The following is a 23,823-nucleotide window of genomic DNA, read 5'->3' on the forward strand; positions in this document are numbered from 1 at the left end:
ATTTGCAGGCTGCATGAATTTCAGCATTTTATGCATCTGCTGCTTTTTCGTTGTGTGCCATGTCTGCTTAAAGCCATAGCAGCTAACACACAGATTTGTTGTGGTGTGGGGCTTTGAGGTAACTTGTTTTACTTCTACATTATTCTTGATTTTATTTCTATCTACTGTAATCAAAACTCAGATACTACCCTGAGCCCAGTTGTTCAAAAACCTTTATCTAAATCAGAAACCCATGTTTTGCTAATCCATTTTAGATTAGATCACTCTGATCCAGACAGAAACTTTTTAAGATGACCAAATCCAGATAATCAGCGCTCTGAATGGGACTACACATCATAATGTAGGTAAAAAAAAACACACTGCGATTACCACTTACTGCTGTAGGTGCTGCCAATGAAACCGATGACAGCAATTTGAGGTATTATTTTAAGGGACATCTTTACATTTATTTTACTGTATTGAAAGGCTTTAAAGATAGCCTAATATCTCAAAGTAACTGTTAAACACATCAAGTGCAAAATGTAATTAAATGTACATATATGTATATATATATATATATATATATATATATATATATATATATATATATATATATATATATATATATATATATATATATATATATATATATATATATATATGTATATATATATATATACGTGTAACTGTTTTATCACATTTAGTTCTTGAAATTCAGCCTTCTGCTAGGACCAGAATAATCCTGATGTTTTTGGATCAAAGGTAACCCAATCCTACTAAAAGGTTTTAACAAACACATACTGAAGGTTTGATCTTGATATAAACTAAGATTGGATTACATGATCTAATCTGATTTCAAAATCTTTTTCTTTTTACTTTTAAACAACCCATTTTCAAGATTTTATCCAATCTGACATCTGAATTCTGATCAGATTACTCCTGAACAAGTGGGCCCTGGTCTCTGGTCTTCAGATAGTTTGCACAGTAAATCACGAGTGTAACTACATTTGAAAATAACTCAATTTTAAATGAACTTTTCTGAACTTCTAAATATTGCTTGGAGTGTCTGTCAGAGAGAATAGGACTGATTAAACAGAAATTAATCAGGAAAAGATGAAACTCCCTGATGGTTAAGTCAGTTCCTGAGAAAATCTCTCCCCTGCTTTCCTTTGACAATAATTATTTTTTAGTAACTACTATTATTGACATGTTTTTAATTTGATAAGCTCACATTTTCCCTAATTTTTAAAAATATTTTTCTAAACCCCTCCCTTTTATTCCAACTAAGTAATTTTTTTTTTTTACTTTGGCGGTTAAAGTTGATCATTGCCTTTTTGCCCAATGTTTTTTTTTCAGAGAAATCAAACCAATTGTCCCAGGTTTCAATGGGTTAAACTGCTTGTGAAAGGCGTCTAAACGCAGGAAAACTGACATTGATCCAGGTTTTAAAGGGTTAATTAAAGCAAATCATTGCCAATAGTTAATTTATGTTTAAGCTTCAGCCTCCAAAGCATCATCTGTATGCATACACAAAATAAATAAATCAAGTTTCTCTGATTTTGTGCACGTCTCTATAACAATTCGCACACTAAAATATTAAATTCTTAAAAATAAGCACAATAATCACGCCAGGTTTTTGCATATTCTATTAAGCAATGTAGTGGATCCATCACTTATATGATGGCTTGTTGCAAAATGTTAAACGGGATGTTTTTGATCATAGCTGCAGTAATGTTTACACCACAAAGAGAACTTTAAATCTCTTGCTGGCACTTAAGAGTGCTGGTAAATTTATGTTACTACAATTTGTATTTGATATAACGTATAAAGCAATTTTATACTTTGTTAAAAACAGTAACATTTATCATAAAATACAAAGTGTTTAGTTAAATTGCTGCCAATGAAATGAGGAATGTGACGTCTATTTCAAGTTTCAAACTGTTTTAACCAACGTAGCGTTCTTTTTCGTGCACAAGGCCAGTCAATAAAATACTGGTGAGATGTCATACTTAATGCAAGTGAGCAATAAAGAGGAATGAAAAACACACATGGAGACAGATAAAGGAAATTGATTTGTTTGTCAGAGCTCCAAAAAAGGCTGTTTGAAAGAGGAAAGGAGCGTGACAGGGAGTGATGTCATCATGCCTACCAGCTAATTTGGCGTCACAGCTTTACGGTCTGTTGGGATGGCTTTGCTGGTGCCTGGCAGGTAGTCTTCTCTTGGTCCACACTGTTTGGTACGCACAGGTCACTGTGAAGGTCAAAGCAAGTCAAGACATGATTGGCAGCGTCTGTCCAAGCAGGCTGGATGACATTTTGGTCATTTAAAAGTCAGAAGTTGGGTCTCGTCCACGTTGTTCAGATACATATTGATCTCAGAGGTTAGTCTCGTCCCAGGTTGGGTCGTTCATGTTCTTCAGGACTCTTCTGACGATCCTCTCCAGCTCCTTCCTCGCTCGCTGCTCCTCCTCCAGCGTCCTCTTCATCCTCTTGTTGTCCTGGAGACGTGACACAAAGATAGAAGAAAGAGGAGATGAGGTACGGAGGATGAGAGAGAGACAGAAACAAGTGGAAGAGTAGAAGCATGACGTGAAATCACTTTTCTGTTTGGATGAAATAAAACAAAAACTGGACACATCAACTCTTCGTCATCCACTTAACCACATAAGAATCTGAACATAAGACACATGCAGGATTTTTGATTCAAAACATCTGATATTAAAGTTAATGTACTGCATAAGCTTTACATTACTGAATTTAATCATTTACAAATATTACATTACTAAGAAAGCAATAATAATTTTATTTTCTTATTTAGTAGAGGATAATGGAAGTGTATCAACCACCACTATTTCATGCATCCCAAATTAATATTACAGATTTATATTTGTTCACATTAATATCAACCTTCCTGAATCCACTAAAATCCAAAAGCAGCAAAAACAACAAATGCATGCAATGAAATAAAACAATAGTCTAGGATTAGCAAGGATAAAAACAGTACTAATTTAAAAGTGCAAATGAATAAACAAATATATGTAAGAATATTCAAGTATGATTGCCCATGAAAAGTCTCCGGTGTGTGCGTGTTATTGCACATGAAAGAGTCTCTTTGAGTTGTTGGACCAAAGTTTGAACCCCATAAGTTGGTACATTGAATTAGAAACTGATGAAAAGTCTGGGTACTTAATACATTTCAAAACTTGCAGACTGACCTGTTTGAGCTCCTGGACCTCGTCCTTCAGACTGTAAACAGTGTCCACCAGACTCCTGCAGGAAGACAACAGCTTTACGTAAACACACACTGACTGCAGCCTGATAAAATCATCACTTTTTTTTATATTCACACAGGGTCTTTGCAAGGTTTCTTTTTTATATTTACCATGTATAGCCATTATTTTGTTCAGCTCATAACAAAGGGGCAGTGTGTAGGATTTAATGGTATCTGGTGTTGAGGATTGCAGATTACAGGCAACTGAAACTGCTCCTGTGTACCAAGCCTGAACTCTAAATAAAAGTACTTCAGCGTTCCTTGTTCGGGAGCTTTTAGCCGAGTTATTCACACAGCTTTGTTCTTTGTCAAAACAAAAGGACCAGGTCACATAAAACACAGAATAAAGCATTTCGTTCTTTAAAAAAAAAAACTTTTCAAGAAAGAAAAGTTCAAGAAAGTCCAGTTGCGTACGATATCACACGTAGAATTACCATGACCTGGACGACTCACAATCTTTACCAACACACTGAATAAAGCAGGTTCATGTTAGAAATAGGTTTTATCACAGCCTGGGATATGTCGATGATTTGCATCAACACTGTTTGTGACAATATCACCCAGTGGAAATAGCAGGTATAAAATAGTAAAAAATGACAAATTACAAGACAAAACCCAGAATGATACACAGAAATAATACAATGCATGTTTTTATGCTTTGATGGCTGTGGCATCAAAATTTGCAGTTTTAATGGCTTTTGATGATGCATTTTTTTGCAGTGTGCCAATTTTGTTTACACAGTGTATATTAGATTTGTTGGAGCTGATAAAACAAACATACACAATCTTGTAAAAATGTATGCCATATGCATGAACTCAACTAAAATTACAAAAAAATGAAGAATGAAAAGCACATAAAATGTGGCAAACAGTCCCTCAGGGTTTATGTGTGATTGTTTTGTGATTGTTGTGGTTTTAGTATTCACCATTTTCTACATTTGTATTAGTATCTTACATTTTGAAGCTGCATCCTTTTATTTGCTGCTGCAGCAACTCCTTCTCCCCGCAGGGACCTCCTTTAAAACCTTACTTATTTGCATTAGTGCACATTAAGTGTAGTGCACATAGAAACACACCTCCCTCTGTCGTCTCTCACCTCTCCTCCACTACAGTTTGTCCGTTGCTCCTGGTCTCCTCGACGATAATCTTCTCCTCCTCTGGGAACAACATATGTACATCCTTCCTGCTGGAGCCTGATTCAAAGTGACAACAGTGTAAGTGCTTAACTCTGCGCATACACGTGAACACAAACAAACATTTTAACTTTAAAGAGGATGACATTACAGACAGACCCGGATACTGACAGGGTTCCAGCTTTCAGTTGAACACACATTCAGCTGTATTATGGGGTACATGCTTCCTGAAGCTACCGTGTACTTACACAGCTCATACACAAAGACAAATACTAGACGCACAATCTGATATCACCAAGTAGTGTTGGCCTTAAATCGATGACTAACTTGTTTGTCCACAAATAACCAACCAATCAACAGTTTTAGCTTCGCTTAGCAGATAGAGCTCATGTTAACACAAGTCCTGTGACATCTATTTTTCACACATATTTCTTCCCGATTACACAGACCCAACAGAGGTTTAATATATATATATATATATATATTAACTCCCACACTGCAAAAATGTGCTAAAAGTAAATCTCTGCATGCAGTTCCTGCTTGAATGGCTTTGAAATAAACTTTTTTTTTCTGTATGGGCGGTTATTTGCACGGTGCTGCGGACTGGTTGGTTGTAATGTGAATCCCGGACAAACAAGTTAGTCATCGATCCAAAGACGCTTACTCAACAATATCAGAACTTCCAACACGAGACACACAGCAGGTGAACGATTTGGGAAGATATATAGATATTTATGTGTATCCACAGATTTAAGCTAGCTGGTTTGCCAGCACGCCATTGATGCGTCACCGATATCTTACGAGAAAACGAGGCAGTCCTGTAACTATGTGCGGTCCAGAGACTGTCATAATCCGAGTCCTCTGACTGGTCAGAACAAGACGGGTTGCAGGTGAAACCAGCGACGGTGAGGCTGGTGTCAGCGAGCACATGGTTGTGCATGAGGTCAGTCCCTTGCCAGGCTGTACCATCGAGTAATTAGCAATAAACGGGGTTGGAACAAATCAAATTAAAGGTTGATGGGGATGAGGGGAGAAGTATAAACCATATTGGATAAAAGATGAGGGTTCAGGACAAAAAATTTTTTCAAATATGAGATTTGAACCAAATGTAACGAGAAATAAAAGGGAATTGTGAGTTGGGTTAAATCATATTAAATTAAGAAACCAAGAAGAACCACCAAACAAGAGGCAGATGATGAAACAAAAGCGATGGATGAAGTCATTATTAAAAAATGTTTGGAGGAAAGCAGGCGAGTGCATGGAAGACATAAAAAGAGAGGAAAGAGAAAAACATTGTTAGAGCTGACAGCAGAGAGCAAACAGTGTTTAGCAATAAGACAGTGAGTCAGCGTGTGTCTGTGTGTGTGTGTGTGTGTGTGTGTGTTTTAATTGCACTCACTGGAGTTGAGTGTCTGCCGTGTCTTGGCGCTGGTGCAGTAGGCCTCAATCACTTTCAGTATCTGGGCGTCCTCCTCCAGAGCTGCTGTACCTGAGAGACAAGGTGGTGTTGAGATGTGTGGCTCTATGATACCTGTCAGTTTGCTCCTTATTTATTTTAGTTTTTTTAATTTTATTTTATACTATTTAGTTTCTAAAAGGAAAGCTTCCCATGTTTCAGTTGTTTAAAAACAAGGAATAATGTTAGAAAAGAAAAATCTTTTTATTAAAGTTTATCAAGACCAATAATGCTAAATAAAACGAAGAAAGATAATCTGATAATGTAATTTTTACTCATGAATTAGCCCGCCGTTTTTTATGTATTTGCAGCAACCATTGCAATTATTTTAGCAGCTTATATATCCTGATAACAGACAGTTTGATGGGCATTTTATTTATTAACATTTTCCAACATAAACAAGAAGGATTTGGTATCCTAACTTGTCACCTGTCACATGTTTTAAATCATTTTTTGTGATGAAAGCCTGTATTATTATAGAGAGGTTATGTGTAAAGTCCGTCTAGAGAAAATCAGATACACCATTAAAGGGTCTCCAGAATATTGTCTGCCACTTGGCACTTGGCTGTGTGAACGATTTTTTGTGTTTGCTTGTTTTGATTTTTTTCTTCTTTTTTTTTTAAATGTATTTCACTGTTGTTATTTTACTTTTTGTTTGTCTGGCTGTAAAGTTATTAATGATCCAGTGGTTGGAAAAGTTTAGGTTGGGTAGGAACTTGTTTCACATGTACCATATTAAAGTAGTTTTTTTGTGTATGATATATTTGGAAAATAAAAAAGACCTTGATCAAAAATAAAAACTGTAACTGTGCCTGTGTAGAGGCAACAGAGATACTTGTGTCTCATGTTGCAGGAATGTAATGAGCACCATCAGCAGCTTTTTTCAATAGTTTAAGGACACATTTTTCCTCCTCCTGGATTTTAGTCGCTGAGTTTCTTACTTTTTCTAACAGTGAAGTCCTCCTCTGAAGGTTTCCTCTCTGGCTTCCTCTTAGGGAGCAGCTTCTTCATGTTCTTGGGACTCTTACTCATATCCTGCAAACAAAGACACAAAACAACACAGAATTAAAAAACAATCATCTTTGGTTTAAAGTCAAGTGAATAACTTCATCTTCTTAACACATTAAAATTCCTTTAAAATAATGTGAAAAATAAGTTGCAATAACATGATTTTATGAGGAATCAACTGTGTTCATAATCCTGGTAATTAAGTATAAATTCATTTTAAATAATGTGGAAAAATGTGTTGGTCCAATTCAGTTTTTACTAATCAACCTAAAAACGTGTGCTCGTAGTTATGGTGACAGTACAACACTTTAAAGTTAATTACAATTTTTTTTCACATTATTTAAAGGGAATTTATATCTTCTTAAAAACATTCTCAAGAACCCTGGAGGCCCGTGAATCCCACTTAGAGCAACATTTTATACGCCTGTGTACTCCACCTCCTTGAAGCAGAGAGCAGCTGAGGGTCGGAGTGGAGGCGCAGGGCGAAGGCAGCTCAGGCTCCAGGGTTTGGGGGTACTTGGTGGCTCCAGGGGGCCCCACATGGGACTGCTGCTGCTGAGAGTCGTCCCAAATGAAGAGAGATGAGGAAGAGTGTGGTAGTTGTTCCCAGTGCTCGCTCCACGAGACTCCGAGTGTCTGGAGGGAGTGGCGGGGTGAGAGGGCAACTGGAAGAAGCAGAGGAGAGGTTATGGACACAAAAAAGAGACTCCGTATGTTTACATGATAAGAATTATTATTATGTTAGTCTGAATAAAACTGGACTTTTAAAACACGTGAACATGTTTGAAATTGTACTAAATAGAGTTTCTTGAAATTGGACAAACACACCCTGATAATGTGACTGAAAGTCAAGCTTTTCTGTCATGTAAACACTTCAGTTGGACTTTTACTGGACTTGGTGAGCGTGCTCCTTGTCGCTGCACCGGCCTCCCTCTGTGTTTATGGATTGGGACTGGTCATTATTTCTGAGAGGGGAAGTGGTAGTGCAAAATGGGTCAGGATTTTTTTTTTTTAAATAAGCACTCAGGGAGGGATTGTAGGCTAAGGGACATACAAATTAAAAAGTTAGTATTTTAGATTTATTTCAAATAAAAAAGTCACACCCCAGCCAACCACCTCCTCTAAAAAAAATAAAGTACAGTCCAACAACAACAGCACGGAAGCTAAGCAATGTACTGCTGTGGCCGGGGCTGCAGCAAAACACATTTTAGCCACCTAAAAAATCTGTATCAGTGAAAGTGTACACTATATTTGACTTCTTATCTTTACCTTCCACAACAGCTGATGATTTTGATGTAACGGCTTAAAATCTAAGTGCTGTTTACGGAAATGCAAAGCGGTAAAAATATTGTAAATATAGCGTAGGCTACACTTAAACTGACTTTTAGGTAGATTAAAACTAATCAATAAAGGCATAGTTTACTCAGCGCCATTTGATTGTATGTATGACATGGCCGTTTTATTGTAAATAAACTGTTGTGATTGTGATTTGGTCTATATCATAGGCTGTATAAATAATATAGTTTGTATAGCAACTAGCTGAAAGAGGGCAAATCTCCACCTGGTGGGCTGGACATACTTCGATCAATAAATGGATTCTCCCCCGGCGGCTGTATACAGGGACAAGGACGGTAGTCTAATAAAATGAGCTTATCGAACTCTGACCACAGCTCGACTAAACTGTGCATGTAAATGTTCTGAATGACTGTCTGTTTATTGAGACTTACTGTGTGACAGACGGACTGAGGCTTGTGCGGGTGTGTGTGTGCAGCCGGAGTGTGTGTGTGTTTGGTGAGAAGGTCCAGCCAGTCCTGTAGATCACGCTGAGTGTTACATGCCACCTGCATCCGATCACACTGACCACCTGAACAACGACACACACAAAGATAAAGGTATCAGTAAACAACAAACAGGCCGAGGACAAACAGACAAACAGCTGCTGGAAATGTGTCGATGCAATGACACGTTGTCTTCAAGAGGTAAAAGTGTGAGCACAGTTGGTAGGAATCTACCGATGTGGTCTTGTTGTAAACAATTAAAATGAGAAAGGTCGACTTAGTAAATGAGAGAAAGGGCTGACCAGATATTTCAAAAGCGTTCTTCAAGTTTTCTCCGTCCTCTATTCTGGAGATGAGCATCCCTGACAGCGGCACTCTTCCCTGTGGAGACACACAGTGTGTAAATCAGAGGCCCAGACACTAAACCACGTTTGTATGCTGCTGAGGAGGGCTGGCAGATATGGGCTCAAAATAATATTGCGATATTCATAAACTGTATTTTGAAAAACAATATATATCTCAATATTAAATTCTCTCAAATGCACTTCATTAATGTTGAAACTTGACAGAATCAAACTTTTTTTTTCACCAAATTCCCTCTTTTACCTGACAATACTGTAGTAATGGCTATTGGTACTTTGAATAAATAAATAAATATTTTTTTTAAAAATTTAGTGCATACACATAAGCAAATACAAAGTCAACAAAGCAATGATATTGGATTGGATATTGGATAAAAGTAAAAAAGCTATAACAATAATGAACATAGAGATAAATTAAAAATAAAAATAATACAAAAACAAGAGAAAAAAAATACAAAAGACAACTACATGAACTACTGTATTGAAAAAAAAATCAAAAAAAATATTAAAACAATTTTAATTTTGATCAATAATCATAAGTAATGTAGATACAATGACTAAGTGTGTCCAGACAAGTATTAAAACAATTGAACCTGTCTGATAAGTTTAGAAAAGTAAATGTTTTTACTATAACGCAACCTTTTAAAATAAAGAAAAAACACCATTTATTCTATATCACTATATAACAAAATTCAATATCTAAGACAATATATAGTCTCATATCTCGATATGTTATAATATCTTTATTTTGCCCAGGCCTAATGCTGAGACAGACAGTATGACAGCTTTATAATATCATCCAAGCTTAATAAAATGTGCTATAAATGTACCTGATAGATGAATCCACTCATCCTCAGGCTGGCAGAGAGCATGAGCAGAGTGTGAGGGAAGAGGACGAGGTAGCGTTCATTTGACTCCTGAAAAACAAAACAAAAATCACCTTTTACATAATTGTGTCACTCCAACTCAACAGTCTTTTATGTTTATTTTGGGTCTGAATAAAACTCAGGATACCTTTAACATGACACATTTTTGGGTTAGTTTGTCTGATTGGATATCTTTTTAGCTCCACATCAAAACTGTTCCATAGTTTTACTCCACCAATAAACAAATACTTTTCCTGGTGGTACAAACGCGGTATGTTTTGAAATTGAATTTCCCCCTTAAATTATAACCCCCCTCTTTATCACTGAACAATTCCTGGTTGCAGGGCGTCGGGCTGTAGTTACAGTTTTTGGGAGGACGGGATGAGTACCTGACAGTTCTGCGTGTGGACCGTGGCCTGCGACATGTGAACAACGGGGCCGAGGGTTCTGATGTCATCCCCCTCCCAATTTCTTATTGGCTCTGTTAATATCTGCAGCTCCAGGTCCTTCTTCTTCCTCACCTCCTGACAGTGAGCCTAAACACACACACACACACACACGCACACACACACACAGAAGCAATCAAAGGCACATTTTTTTTGGGCTGAAAACACCTGTCGCTCCTCTGGATTTTTTGCAGCTGAGACGCATCTGCTTGCTATGATACACTAGTATCTGCCAAAGTAAAAATACCAGTGTGAGGTAGAGTACTCGCTCTGGATAAAGGGAAGCCTGAAGCACATAGGGAGCACATAGGGAGAGAGGACGTATATAAAGTATATTAACGTATTTTTCCACCATTGTTGTTGTTGTTCAGCACTTGTATGTGCAGTGACGGTTGGTCTTCATGGTATTTTATTATCATAATGTACAATTTATCAATAAGTGCAATTATCCATGTGCAACTAGTGCAAAATATTTTTCTAACTGTTGAGTTTTGTTTATATTATTTCTATTCCTCTTTTTGCTATATGTATCTTGTAATCATAATGTCTAGACTACATTCGCAGTTACCAGCAAAAGTTCTGGTTTTGGCTGTTTGAAACCTAAAAAGCAAAGCATATTTAAGATGGCTTAACCCTTTGAAACCTTATTAAATTTGCTTGGTTTTTTTTCTAAAACATGACAAGAACGCAGTGAGCAAATAAGGAAAAAAGACCCAAAAAATAGCAAAAAAAAAAAAAAACTTAGTAAAAGGCAGAATAAAATTACCAGAAAATTAGCAAAACAAAAGAAGAAACAGAAAGTTAAAAAAAAGATTTTGTAAAATAATCTTGAATATATAGCTAGCTTTAAAAACATTTTTTCCCCCAAAATTTAATAATTTCCTGCAATTTGCAGACACTTCTTGCCTAGTTGTTCATTGATTGTTTCCCATATTTTCATAAGAAAGCAAACAAATTTGCTCAGGATTTTAAGGTTTAAATACTTGTGAATGCATCTGAAAGCAGTACAAGAAAACTGATGTTTCAAAGGGTAATCAGCCAAAAGTAACATCCCATCAAACAAATTAGACCTATTATATATGTGTGTATATATATGTGTGTGTGCCTGTGTCTTACCGCAAAGTTTTTAAATTCCACCATGGCAGCGATGAGATCAGCTCGGTCAGGGTGTTGGTCCTAAGACAAAGAAAACATAAAGCATTTAAACATGTTGAAAGGATTATTTCCTTCCCAAAAAATGCATTGAAATCAAGACGTTACTGTTTAGAATAAAATAACAAATTTCACTCAGTTATGTCAAAACAGCACAGACAGAAGCAGGTCTGAGCGAACCTCCATGTGTCTGTCCAGTTCTTTAAGCAGCGTCGGGTATCTCTCCAGTCTGGTGAAGGGTTTACTCAGACTGGTGGTCAGAGTCAGTATCCCTGGAGTGGACGCCCCCTTTGACTCCATGTACTCCCCCAGTTCCTCACTGTGATGCACAAACACATAGAAAACCCACAAATATATCCAAATACTTTTAGAATAAAAAAAACATGTGCACACGCCTGGAAACACAGTATTTCTCCAAGCGTACCTGTGTTGTGTGAGAACGTTGACAGCAGACGGGTGGTTGGAGCAGTAGGCCACATAGATGATCTTCATCTGAGGCATCAGATTCAGGAAGAACCCTCCGATCCTCTGCTGGTTCTCTGGGAGTCTACACACAAATATGACACATTTTAGTTTTCAGTTTAACTGCACTAAATTAAAAACTGCATAAAATCCACATAAATGAAAAAACAAAAAATGTTTTAGGGGATGTCAAGAAGCCAGAGGCTTAAACAAACAGACCACTAGATGTCGCTGTAGCTTAACAATTACTGGTTTATTACAGCCAGGTCCGCTCAGGCCAGTTTCAGCTCTGAATTCCAGTTCGTCTCCACCCCTCCTGTCTGAAGACAAGCTGGAGGATGTGTTGTGAGTTTAACAGGATGTCAGCACAAGCAGTTCATCAAGACTGCAGGTTTCAGAGAGCCGAGTTTAAGGCTCTACGAGAGCTTTTATTCTCACCTGGTAGAGAAATTAAGACCAATAAAATTAATTTTCGTACTGCAGATTGACTCAAACTATGTTCAGTAAACCTAAAAGGGTCTACACTATCAACTGATGCTGCAATTAATAATTTTTCATCATTTTCTTGACAAACTGAATAATTATTGAGTTGGCTCATCTTCAGAAGGTGTAGTCAGCCATACTAACCTATAGCTTAACTCTCTTTATGCTAATTAAAATGTGCCGACCCCCGTGTTTGATTGGCTAACTACACCTTACAAAGATGAGCCAATCAAACACGGGGGTTCGTACATTTTTATTAGCATTAAGACAGAGCTATAACGATGATGGAAAGTGTATCATGAGTAAAACAGGATGTCAGCATGACGAGTTCATCAAGACAGGTTTTAGAGAGCTGAATTTAAAACTCTATAAGAGCTTTTATTCTCACCTGTGAAATTAAAACAACTCAAACTGTGTTCATTAAACCTTACATGGTCTTTACAACATTAAGTCTTTTTTTTGTACATCACATTATCAAAAATTTCAAGGAGTAATTTTCAATTTTCTTCTTTTCTCTGACTCAAAACCCCAAACTATTACATTTACAGTTATGAGATTAAAAAAATCTGTAAATGTATATATTTCAAAAGTTGAAACCACATAATGCTTGTAAATTTGCATTTAAACTATTTCTGTAGAGAACTGAGAGAGTTTATAAAAACATGCCACAGTATAAAAAGTGGTTACATAACCTTCAAAACCAGACACAACTCGCCCCGAGCAAGAGTGTTGAATCTCTACTGACCAATTAATGGACTGTTTCTAACTCTGCACTTTAGTGTCCGATCAGTGTGCTGGTTACCCCACAGGAGGATTGACGAAAAATATAAAATGGTTGTACTGGATGGAATTTCAAAAATAAATAATCATCATAATAATAATAATAATTATAATGTGCACCAAAGTGAACTGAACTGTACGAGACTGTAAATACTGTCAGACTAACTTTCATAGATATCCCTGTCAGATTACACCAGGGTATCCCATAAAAAGCCTTTTTTAAAATCAAATTATTGACATGATATATTAATTAGAATTTTTTAAATGTTTTTTATCCCGTTTTAGTAACAGACAGAAAGAGATCGCTGCACTGACTTTGTGTGCTCCTCCAAGGACTGAACCAACATCTGCTGGAAAGTCGAGATCTCCTCCAGATTCCCCTGAATGTGACCGATGTCAACGCTGCTGAGTCTGCAAAACAAGAGGAGAGGCTTACAGTCATTCATAATTTACTATAGTCTGTCAAATTTGACAGATTATATAGGTGTTGCAATAGATTTGCTGGTGTGTAACGTTACCTCTACAGTCTGACTCTGTTGAATAAAACAGTAAAAAGTGTAAAAATAACTCCACCTGTCTGTGGGGTGAAGTGAGCGCAGGTATGAGCCCAAGAGACTCTGCAGCTCCCTCGAATATTCACTCTCTGCTTCCAGGATGTTTTGCAGGACCTGACAGAGACATGGATCAAAAAAACACGCACAGACTTTTGTGTTAGTGACAGTGAGCGATATAAAGAATAAGTAAAGGAAAAGGATATGAGAGTAGTTTTAAAATAGCAATACTATGTGCTTTTTCCCATAAAAAAATCCCTGTTCCTATAACATATAAATGTTATCTTATAGTTAAAAATACATTTTTTTGTCCGCCAGATATGCTCGACGTGCAAGATGAAGTGAAGTGCAAGATATAACTCCAGAGATCCTTTATAATTATTATTATGACAGAGGAAGATATTAATATTTTGGGGTATTTATTCTAAAAATGTATTTTCTTTATTCTGTTGACATCAATATGTGAAAACACTTCCAGAAGTAAGATGTGCTGCCAACAACACTGCACTCAAGCAAATTACTCTGTACGCTGTTTATTAGCAGGAGATGTATTTTGATGCCAGACCCTGTGGGAGTTGTAACTGTAATTGTAATTTATTGGTCATTTTTAAACAAAGTTTAAAAAACAAAATTTCATTTGTCCTTCATCCTGCTACATCTTTAGAGTAGCAGGATGAGTCGATTAAAATCAGCAGCTTCCATCCAGTTGTTTGGGCATGTTGCCGCCGGTGGCATCATTCAGTTCCTGCAGTGCATTAAATTGCAATATATCGCAATATATGTTATTGCAATTCTCAGCATATGGCAAAACACTCTGTATCATGATGATTCCCACCCCTAGTTGAGGCGACATATAAGGCCAAAGAATTACCTTCAGCTTTAGGCCTACATGTTCTCAGATAAAATGAAACAGAGTAAAAACTGTTTGGAAATAAATAAATGAATTAAAAAAAAATGTAGGCATATCTGAGTCATAAATATGGTGTTCTGCTGCCGATATGAAATCAAATACTTTCCATTCACTACAGGCCTTCTCTCAAATAAAATAGAAAAAAAATACTTTAAAAACAAAGGCAAAAAACAGAACCTATCACTGGCTTATATCACTTCACTTCTAAAGCATTTCAGAGTCAGCAAAAGCAATTACTGGACAATATGACAGCATCGACCCAAATATGTCAGACGTCAATAGATTTTCCAAGCAGGAAAAAAATGGTATTTAACAGATAACTCTGCTGGGGAAGCAGATCCAATTGTTTACATGTCATACATTTTTTATGCCATCGTTTTTTTTATGTCATCATTTTTCAAACTAAGAGCCAAGGACACACAGAGGATGCCAATGCAGGCACTGGCATCAAGAGTATTGTAAAACATTCGTAGTTTAAAACTTGCAAAGAAAAGATGGCCTTTTTAAAAATTACACAAACACAAAGAAAAAAAAAGCCCAAAGGCTGCATCTTCTCCTTACACAAGCTTCTGCTGTGTCCATTAGAGGAAAGACAAAAACTTTTTTATTCATATCTTTTTTTGTTTTGTGTTTCTGGGAACAGCTTTGACTTGAGGCAGAGTCTGTGAGAGACACTCAGGTACCCAAACCAAAGATGGACTGCCTGGACTGACTGTAGCAGCTTGTTGCATTATTAAAACACACACACACACACACACACACACACACACACACACACACACACACACACACACACACTCATACAGACACACCGGCAGAAGTCAACCCTGAGGCAAGGCTGCCCCAGAAACCACTGAGATGGAAGAAATAACCTACATTACATCTGCTGCACTCTCACACACACCCATACACACACACACACACACACACGCTCATACTGGGGTGCCATGCAGGCTCCACACATCATCACATGCTCATACAGACACACAGACACACAATCATTAATTGGATGTGTGGATGAAAAATAATTGATTGTGCAGAGGCCGACACGTGAGATCTGTTAATTTGATTCACTCCATCAGTCTAATGAGAGGTAGAAAGCATAAACAAAGGAGATATTTATTACATTTCTGGGTAATGATATCTTCAGAATAAATTACCCAGAAGTCTAAAATGTTTCCTAAATAAGCTCGACCTAATTCAAATTCAAAATTGCAATTGCAGCTATAAATTATTCTGGTTAAAGTGAGTAGATTTTGCTCCTCTTTCTTTGATTGTAAAAACATTTGGTCATCATAAAAGAGCACACAGATGCACACAGAGTTTTTGATCAGCGTTTGATGCTCACCACGTTGTAGTAGGTCTTACTGATGATGGTGGTGTCAAAACCTTTGGGCGGACTCTTCAGTGTCCCAGTCTTTGGCTTCTCTAATGTCTTGTCTACAAAGAGAAAGAAGGAAAGAATAATTTAAAGACCAGATGGGCACTATAATAACATTTGACAATTTAAAACCTGAGCTAATTGACTTGATTTTTTCCAGAAACATGGAAATGACCTAATGAAAGTTCAGAAATAAAAATATAAATAACGATTATAAATATCCTCTTTTTTCCTGTTGCCTGGTTTTAAATATTCAATTATAAATATAGATATCTTAATTTTTCCCTTCATAGTTACCTGATCTTTTTTAATGATCCCTCTCTCTTTTTTAGAGTTAACTTTCAGGCCATTTTTTGCAGTTTGTGGGACATTTCATGCCAAGTTGCTGTTTGCTTTTTTCATGTTTTTTTTTTAAAGAAATCAAAGCAATTTGCACGTTTCAAAGGTTTCAAATGTATATGAAAGGCATCTGAACACAGCACAAGAAAACTGATGTCGATCCAGTTTTCAGAGGAGGTCAGCGGACTGCTGCAATAACCAACAGTTCTTTTCTTTTCATGTGTCAGTCTCAATAACAATGTTTTATGTCAGTACAGACAACCACAGCCATCATACGATTTAGGTCTGCTATGTCACACAAACTCCCACTGGCCATATGAATTTACCGCCATTCCTCAGTGCGCTGTTATCATGCTCCTTGTTTTCTGCTTTAAGTCAGGAAGTCCCTTTCTATACAGCAGCTCTGTCTCACTTCCTGTCTTTGTGTGCTTGTGAAGCTTCCTTCCTTCATTCCTGCCTTCCCTCCTCAGAAAGCAGCACAACCAACTAACTCAATGAAACCACAATGCTCTCTCTCAAAAGCGCAGAGAGCAACAGTTAAAAACCTCGACTGTGGTCAGTCTGAAGTTAGAAATACGAATGAGCTCATAATTTCAATATTGTTCATATATATACAGCAAAAACTCATCAGTTCTAAAATGTAAAAATATGAGAAACACTCCATAGATCGTGCTATATTTCAAGTAAAAAATAAGGCTTGTGAAGAAAAAAATGTGTCAAAAAGATCCAATAAGTAAAGAGTTTTAGATATATTTTGATTCTCATTGATTTAGATGTCAAACAAATCCAGTAATGGATACGGATTAAGATTAAATCTTCTCTCATTGTACACATATTCCTCAATATAAACTCTCTGAATTAAATGCCTTCAAACCTTAAAATAATTTAAATCCTCATTTCTATTCTATAAATCTAGACTGATTTTTCAACAAATCGTCTTACTAAAGTACTGCAGGTTGGCATAAATGTCCCATTTAGAGATGGGTTTTATGTTGCAATATGGTAACTGTTAGAGTGAGTTAGGTTAATCTACATTTTGCCAACAGATAACCGCAAGAATAGAGAAAGATTTGTTGCATCGGAAATGTGGACTTTCATGCAAAGGAGCTTGAGTCATTTTGACCAAAAGAAATTAGAAGATAGATCAACTAAATTAGATTGATGCGGGCATTTAAGATCCCTCACACATATATTTATTATTATATAATTACTTTTAAGGCCTTATAAGAATTTTTAAAGAATTTTTACCGACCTGAAGACACACTGCATTTATGTCTTTTAAGAATTACACAAGTGAGGAATTTCGGAGCTAATGAATCAAAATGAAAGCTACACAAAAATTAGCACTTGTTTCAAGGATGATTAAGCCAGTCTACTTCCTGAAGAAGTCAAACAACAACTAAACTACACAAAGTAGTCGGACATGGTAAAAACAGACCTCGAGCTATGTTTTCTCTTTAACACAAGCAAGTGAACTTTGGCTCAATTGTCTATTTTACTGCAACTTAAGTTAAAAGTGAGACATAATATTAAAAGTTGATATGCAGTCTTGCACATGTAAAAGACAGCACATGTAAAATACGTTTAAAAAGCCGTTGTATTCTGAATCAGCTGCTGAGGGTAAAATGCGCGCAAAAAAGTTATGTATATAAAAATGTCATTGTAAGACTTATATTATGTTTTATATCATTTAACTAAAAAGCAAAATATCCCTACATGCTGAGCTAAGATCTGGTATTTTACCACTTTATAATTACGGTAAATAAATTTAGAAGAAGAAATGCAGATTTGTTGTGTGTTGTTTGGTTGATATAGAAAATGAGTCTCATTTTATTTTCTAATGGCCTTTTTATGTGGAAATGTTTGTTTAGTAACATAAAAACAGATATTAGTGCATGCGAACAATGCACAAAGATAAAGGCGTTTTTTTTACTTATGAAACATTTAGATTAGCTCGTTATCTGGAGACAGCATGGGAGATGAGAAAACAGCTCTTCATCAAGATAAACTGCAGAAACTTTCTTACTGTACAACTCAGTTTTTGCCAAATTCTGGTCAATGTTATTTTGTAAATTAATTATTTGGGGTATGTACTTTCTCATTTACTGATATTTGAAAAACTCGAATATGACTAACTAACTAACTAAAAGCAGTAAAGGTAACCAATCCATCAAATGTAACCAAAGCAACGGTAAGAAACCGGTTAAGTTTCTCCTCACTGCTCTGAAAAATGATGAAAGACATCTGAAGCAGTAAGAGCTGCGCTCACCGCCTCCTTTCAGCTCCCGTACATAGTTGCTGGGGAACCAGCCAGAGTTGCCGTTGAGCGAGCCCTCCCACCAGCCCCCCTCCTCCTGCCGGCTCACAATGATGATGTCGCCCTTGTTAAAAGAGAGTTCGTCCTCATTGGTCTGCTGGAAAGGAAAGCGCGCCTTGACCAGCAAGTGACCGCTCCCGCTGCCCTCTGACATGTCCTAAAGAAAATAAAAACGAGGAAAAAAACGTGCTGAGTGACTACATGAAAACATATAAAGTGTTTATTAAGAGCAGAGGATGAATTTCTGAGTTGTCAAAACAGACAAATATCACTTTTGTAAATCTAACCACAGACAGTGTTTGTCTACTGTCAGAACGCTCATGAGATGTGTTGCTGTCGTTGTCATGGTAACTTACGAGGCTGCGGTACTGAGGCTGCAGCACTTTAGAGGAGCGACTCTGAGTGTTCAGAGAGTCAAACGACTTGATCCTCAAGTGTGAGGAGTGTGGCACACAGACAGTGTCCTCAGAAACACCCAAATCTGCACAAAGTGGTTAAATTAATGTTAGACAATTAAAACTTTTTTAAATTCAATTCTAAAAAACACCAGCACACACAAGATAATCAGAATTAGAAATACTTCAGTGATTCATGGGGGGATTTTGGGATTTGTTACATTTGCTCTGATGTAAAGAATATAAAATTATAAGAAAGTAAAAATAATAATATGAAAATGAGAAATTTGTAAACAATAAGTAAATAAAATAAAATAAAATTAAAATAAAAATATAGGGTGCATTATGCTTCATTAGCTTAAACCTTTAAAACTTGAGCAAAGTAGTTTGATTTCTTTCCAAAACATGGAAAGATTAGCAAGAAATTTGTAAAAAGTAAAGTAAAATAATTTTTAAAAAAAACCAAAACAAACAAGAAAACATCATGCAAGTGTGAAAGATGTTTCACAGTTAGTCATAGTTTATTACATTTTTTCCCTTACGTATTTTAAATATATAATTAAGATAATTATAAATATAGTTTTCTGGACATTTTTCCCTTGATTTTTTAAAATAATATCTTATTATTCCCCTCAGCTTTGTAGCACAAGAAAACTGACGTTGATCCAGGTGTGAAAGGGTAAACACTAGTATGGAAAATATTAGTAACAAAAATTAGGGTTATGTGCTGAGTCTGTAAAGTGTGTTAAATAAAGACATCAGCGCATTGTACTACATCACAATAATACTTAAAGCCACAGTAAAGAAAATTTATCAAGACATTATTTTATACATGATAAAGTAATACAGCATTATTGTTTATGATACAAATACATGCACTATAAGAGCTGTTTTTGATGATAATATCTAAAAAAATCTTAACTTAAAGCATTAATAGAAAAAGATTAACTTCCGGTAAGTATGCAACAAAAGGGAAAAATGCAAACATGAAAAGTGTACCTAAAAAAATACAAATACATACACATGCATGTAAAAAACAACAATCTTACCTTCAGTAGCTTTGTTGAGAGCGACCAAGGAGTTTAAGACCTTTGAGAAGTTCAGTCCCTGCAGGAGGTCATTGACCTCAAACGCCTAAATGGCAGAAAACCAAATAAAGATTGTTATATACATTTTAAAACAGCAACAAAGCACAGAGGAGCTTGAGACAGAGGAGAGAAAAAAAACATGTACACACATAAATAATACATTTATGGATGATGTCAAAAAGGACGCAAAGCAACCTTCCTGACATTTCCAGGCATGTTTCTCAGGCAGACACACTGTAAATGGAAAAACCTTCAGTTTGTGAGGCTAACAGTCACGACAACGGCAACAATGAAAATAGTTTTCTAATACACATTGTCAAAATATTGTTTCAAAATCGTTTTTGTTCCTTACACTGTCCTTCCTTAGCTTGCATCAGTTCACATAATGAGTTTACATGATAACAACAATCAGTACGAGAACCTTGAAATGAAGGAATACCAAGTTTAGTGGGGGTTTGTGTACCTGCTCCAGTCTGGAGAGGGATTACTGAAAGTCTGAGCTTCCCCTTGTAATCTTCCCATCACACACACACACACACACACACACACACACACACAGACATGCACACAAAGCCATAATCAAATACCTCTGAAGCCCCCTAATCTTGTGTATACCACACACTGACTGACTCTACATTCCCAAAGCGTGAAGGTGGAGCAATGTGGGGTGTGAAAATCGGAGCTGAAAAATCCCAATTTAAAAACTATTTCCAATTTAAAGTTCAGTGTGTAGGATTTAGGGGTATCTACTGGGAGAAATTAAATATGATATAGCAAGTATGCTTTCTTGTGTGTTTAATGACCTGAAAATAAGAATTGTGTTTTCACTGCCTTAGAATGAGCTGTTAATATCTATAAATGAAGAGGGACCGCGTCTGTTTTTACAGTATCCCTGAATGGACAAACAAAACAGTGGCTCTCGGTGGCTTTTTCAGGTGAAAACCTCCTGAACAATAAACACTGAAGGAATTCGAACCAGAAGAAGTTTCAGCTGGTTGCAGTCTGCAGTTCCCCTTTTGATGCCACTAAATCCCCTGAAACCTTGCACACTGTTCCTTTTAATGCTGAGTGCAGCCAGAAATCGCTGAACATTATGATTGCCGAAATCCCAATTCTACTTTTCTTCACAGATTGGGTCTCTTTAATTAAACAACAAAACTATACTGTTTCTTTAATGTATCCCAGCTTTTAGGAACCCACCTAATCTGATTTATACACGCAGGCTGATTGGTAGTCAGAGCAGTATGGACCCAACAGTTAATACACACGTCATTTCTCTCCTACTGGCACCGGGCCGGGATACAATATGAGGCTTTTGAGTCACTGCTGCAGCAGAAATGCAACCGTGCTTAAGCTGCATTTGCACACATTTGAGGTATTTAGCTGCTGCTCCTTCAAGTACAATAATGTCTCAAAGGAAATGACAGAAATCTGACCCCCAGAAATACAAATAGTGTAATCGCTCAAGGATCTTTTTTCTCACTAATGGAGAAAAAGAATAAGTGTCTTCTTGAAGTTAATTAAAAAAATACAGTCTGACAAGATATACATAAGCAACCAAATAAAATATATTAATAACTACATTTTAAATATATGTTTATCTTACAGCTTGTAGTGAAAGTACTCTCACATGCAGCTGTGAGGAGCAGAGAGCATTAAATTACAGCATGCTTAAAACAAATGCCTGCGATTGGTCAAACAGCTTACCTGCTAACAGGGAGCGCTTGATTTAACACAGCAGACTCTAAATGCACAGAATCAATATCCAACCCGATTAATTAATGGCAGAAGCCAAATTTATGATGCGATTAACTGTGTCGCTCTGGTTAATCATGGAGTCAGAACTCTACTGCGCTCATACTGGCACTTGCTGCCCACTGTGTAATCGTGCTCTACTGGACCGACAGTCTGGCTCGTCCTCTGCTTGTCCGATGACTGTCTGGGAGAATTACTCCGCTGATGTCAGTCAGGCTGCTGGTAATGGAGGCCTTGGCTTCCAGCAACATGGCTGACATGCCTCTAATCAACTTGATTGGAAAATCCACTGACTGCCTGACGTGTCGCATTACGTCAGCCCACCCTTCTACTCTCCTCTATTTTATACCCTTTCAATTTCTACTTTAGCACAGAGTCAAAATTCAGTTTGAAGCCATGCCTCGCTTTACTGACTGGCTCTCAGGGCCTTCAAAATCAGTCTGAGCTCAGGACTCCTCTGTTGCGTAATCTGCGCTTTTCCATTCATTACATGGCTTTTTCCATGGCTAAAATCAATAGTGTGTGTGTGTGTGTCTGTTGTCATTTTGAACCACACAACTCACTAGCCCTCTCTGCACTCCCACTGTGGGGCAGGATATCGCCACGCGTCACCACTGTTACGCAAACACACAGAAACATGCACACACCCTTATATGTGTTTTAAGCTCTGATAACATTACAGGTATTTTCAGGTAAACGTGCCGTACAATTTGACAGTTTCTTTGCAAAACAATTCCAAAGAACTATCGATTGCTTCCCACTGAGATTTTTGTTGCCACAAAATAACAATTACACTATCAAAATATAATAAAACACTGTTAATGTCGATGCGTTTTGAAGCCAATACTACTATACTACAGTATAAGCTTTGTATAAAATCCACTTTTTCTTTTTTAAGCATAAAAACAGAACAGACAGCTAGCAGACCGTTAGGGAATACTTACTGAATTTGACAAAATGTGTTTTTGATTAAAATCGCAGACTAAAAACAAATTTAAAAAAAACAAATTTTGTGAAAAAACATCTTTGAAGCGGCCCACTTTGCTCAGCTGGTTCGAGTGTAATAATTCAGTGATTGTAGGTTTGATTCTTGTACTGGCCAGTAATCGTTCAAGTCTATAAGTCAGCTGCTGTTGCAAAATGTGAGCAAGGTTTATGTGATCTGCCTGCAGATGTCAACACAAGCAGTGAAACCAAATTAGTTCTTTCCCTGCAATCGCATCACTAAACTTTTAACTGCAGCCCTGAATAAACCATGTGTCAAAATGCATAATGCACCTCACATCAGAGAAATGGATGCTTCTGTCCTTGCAGAAGAAGGCTCCCAATAAAATCTGAATCTTCAGTTCTCCTTTTTGACTCAAGGTCATGTCTCTTCTTCTTTAAATTATTAAATAAATAAATTAGAAAGTTTTGTGTGACCACGTGGCCTAATGGACAAGGCGTCTGACTTCGGATCAGAAGATTGAGGGTTCGAATCCCTTCGTGGTTGACAGCTCCAACAGTGATTTGAGAGATCACAGTATCTTTGCCTAATGTCAAACCCAGTCACAGTTTAAATTCAAACTGCTAATTCTGTCCAATTATGGTAGATAAACAAACCGGTTTGGCTGCACATATCTACTGTTTAAGGTACGTCCCCTTGTGAAACTGTCCACTGTGATATGAGAGTTGATGGCTTTCATACCATGTACATTTACTTATCTACAGTATTAGGAAAAAATGCAACCCGCCGTCACATCTGCTTGTGAGACTGCACTTCCATTTAAAAATGGTTTCAAAATCAGTTATAATGTATAATGAAACATTTGATAAACAAACCCCTTTGTTTTCATGCCCTAACAGACAATAATAATTATATTTTCTGAGATGGTTATCCTACTGTAGAAAACTTACACCATTGCATCACTA

General features: G+C 36.8%; 1 protein-coding gene and 1 non-coding gene across 3 annotated transcripts in view; one reads left to right on the forward strand and one right to left on the reverse strand.

Moving 5' to 3' along the window:
- Positions 1 to 630: 630 nt before the first annotated feature.
- LOC121962838 (rho guanine nucleotide exchange factor 7-like) overlaps positions 631 to 23,823 on the reverse strand; it is a 27,122-nt gene continuing 3,929 nt past the window's right edge. Inside the window, exons 3-22 of one of the 2 annotated variants that reach the window (XM_088074541.1) lie at positions 20,119 to 20,203; positions 19,031 to 19,155; positions 18,627 to 18,831; positions 15,986 to 16,077; positions 13,750 to 13,844; positions 13,492 to 13,587; positions 11,876 to 11,998; positions 11,632 to 11,770; positions 11,416 to 11,475; positions 10,243 to 10,389; positions 9,818 to 9,904; positions 8,928 to 9,006; positions 8,575 to 8,711; positions 7,285 to 7,512; positions 6,781 to 6,874; positions 5,783 to 5,872; positions 5,185 to 5,343; positions 4,347 to 4,443; positions 3,195 to 3,249; positions 631 to 2,477 (exon numbers count right to left, since the gene is read on the reverse strand). In XM_088074541.1, the coding sequence (XP_087930667.1) occupies positions 2,355 to 2,477; positions 3,195 to 3,249; positions 4,347 to 4,443; positions 5,185 to 5,343; positions 5,783 to 5,872; positions 6,781 to 6,874; positions 7,285 to 7,512; positions 8,575 to 8,711; positions 8,928 to 9,006; positions 9,818 to 9,904; positions 10,243 to 10,389; positions 11,416 to 11,475; positions 11,632 to 11,770; positions 11,876 to 11,998; positions 13,492 to 13,587; positions 13,750 to 13,844; positions 15,986 to 16,077; positions 18,627 to 18,831; positions 19,031 to 19,155; positions 20,119 to 20,203 (2,316 nt within the window). In that variant the 3' untranslated portion in view covers positions 631 to 2,354. The remainder of the gene's footprint in view (positions 2,478 to 3,194; positions 3,250 to 4,346; positions 4,444 to 5,184; positions 5,344 to 5,782; positions 5,873 to 6,780; positions 6,875 to 7,284; positions 7,513 to 8,574; positions 8,712 to 8,927; positions 9,007 to 9,817; positions 9,905 to 10,242; positions 10,390 to 11,415; positions 11,476 to 11,631; positions 11,771 to 11,875; positions 11,999 to 13,491; positions 13,588 to 13,749; positions 13,845 to 15,985; positions 16,078 to 18,626; positions 18,832 to 19,030; positions 19,156 to 20,118; positions 20,204 to 23,823) is intronic. The other variant, XM_088074542.1, reaches the window with a different exon arrangement.
- trnar-ucg (transfer RNA arginine (anticodon UCG)) lies at positions 23,332 to 23,404 on the forward strand. The gene has a single exon. It is a non-coding gene; the product is annotated as a tRNA-Arg (tRNA).

This window comes from Plectropomus leopardus, chromosome 24 (genome assembly GCF_026936395.1).
Source record: "Plectropomus leopardus strain MGB_pleo_1.0 chromosome 24, ASM2693639v1, whole genome shotgun sequence".
Lineage (NCBI taxonomy): Eukaryota > Metazoa > Chordata > Actinopteri > Perciformes > Serranidae > Plectropomus > Plectropomus leopardus.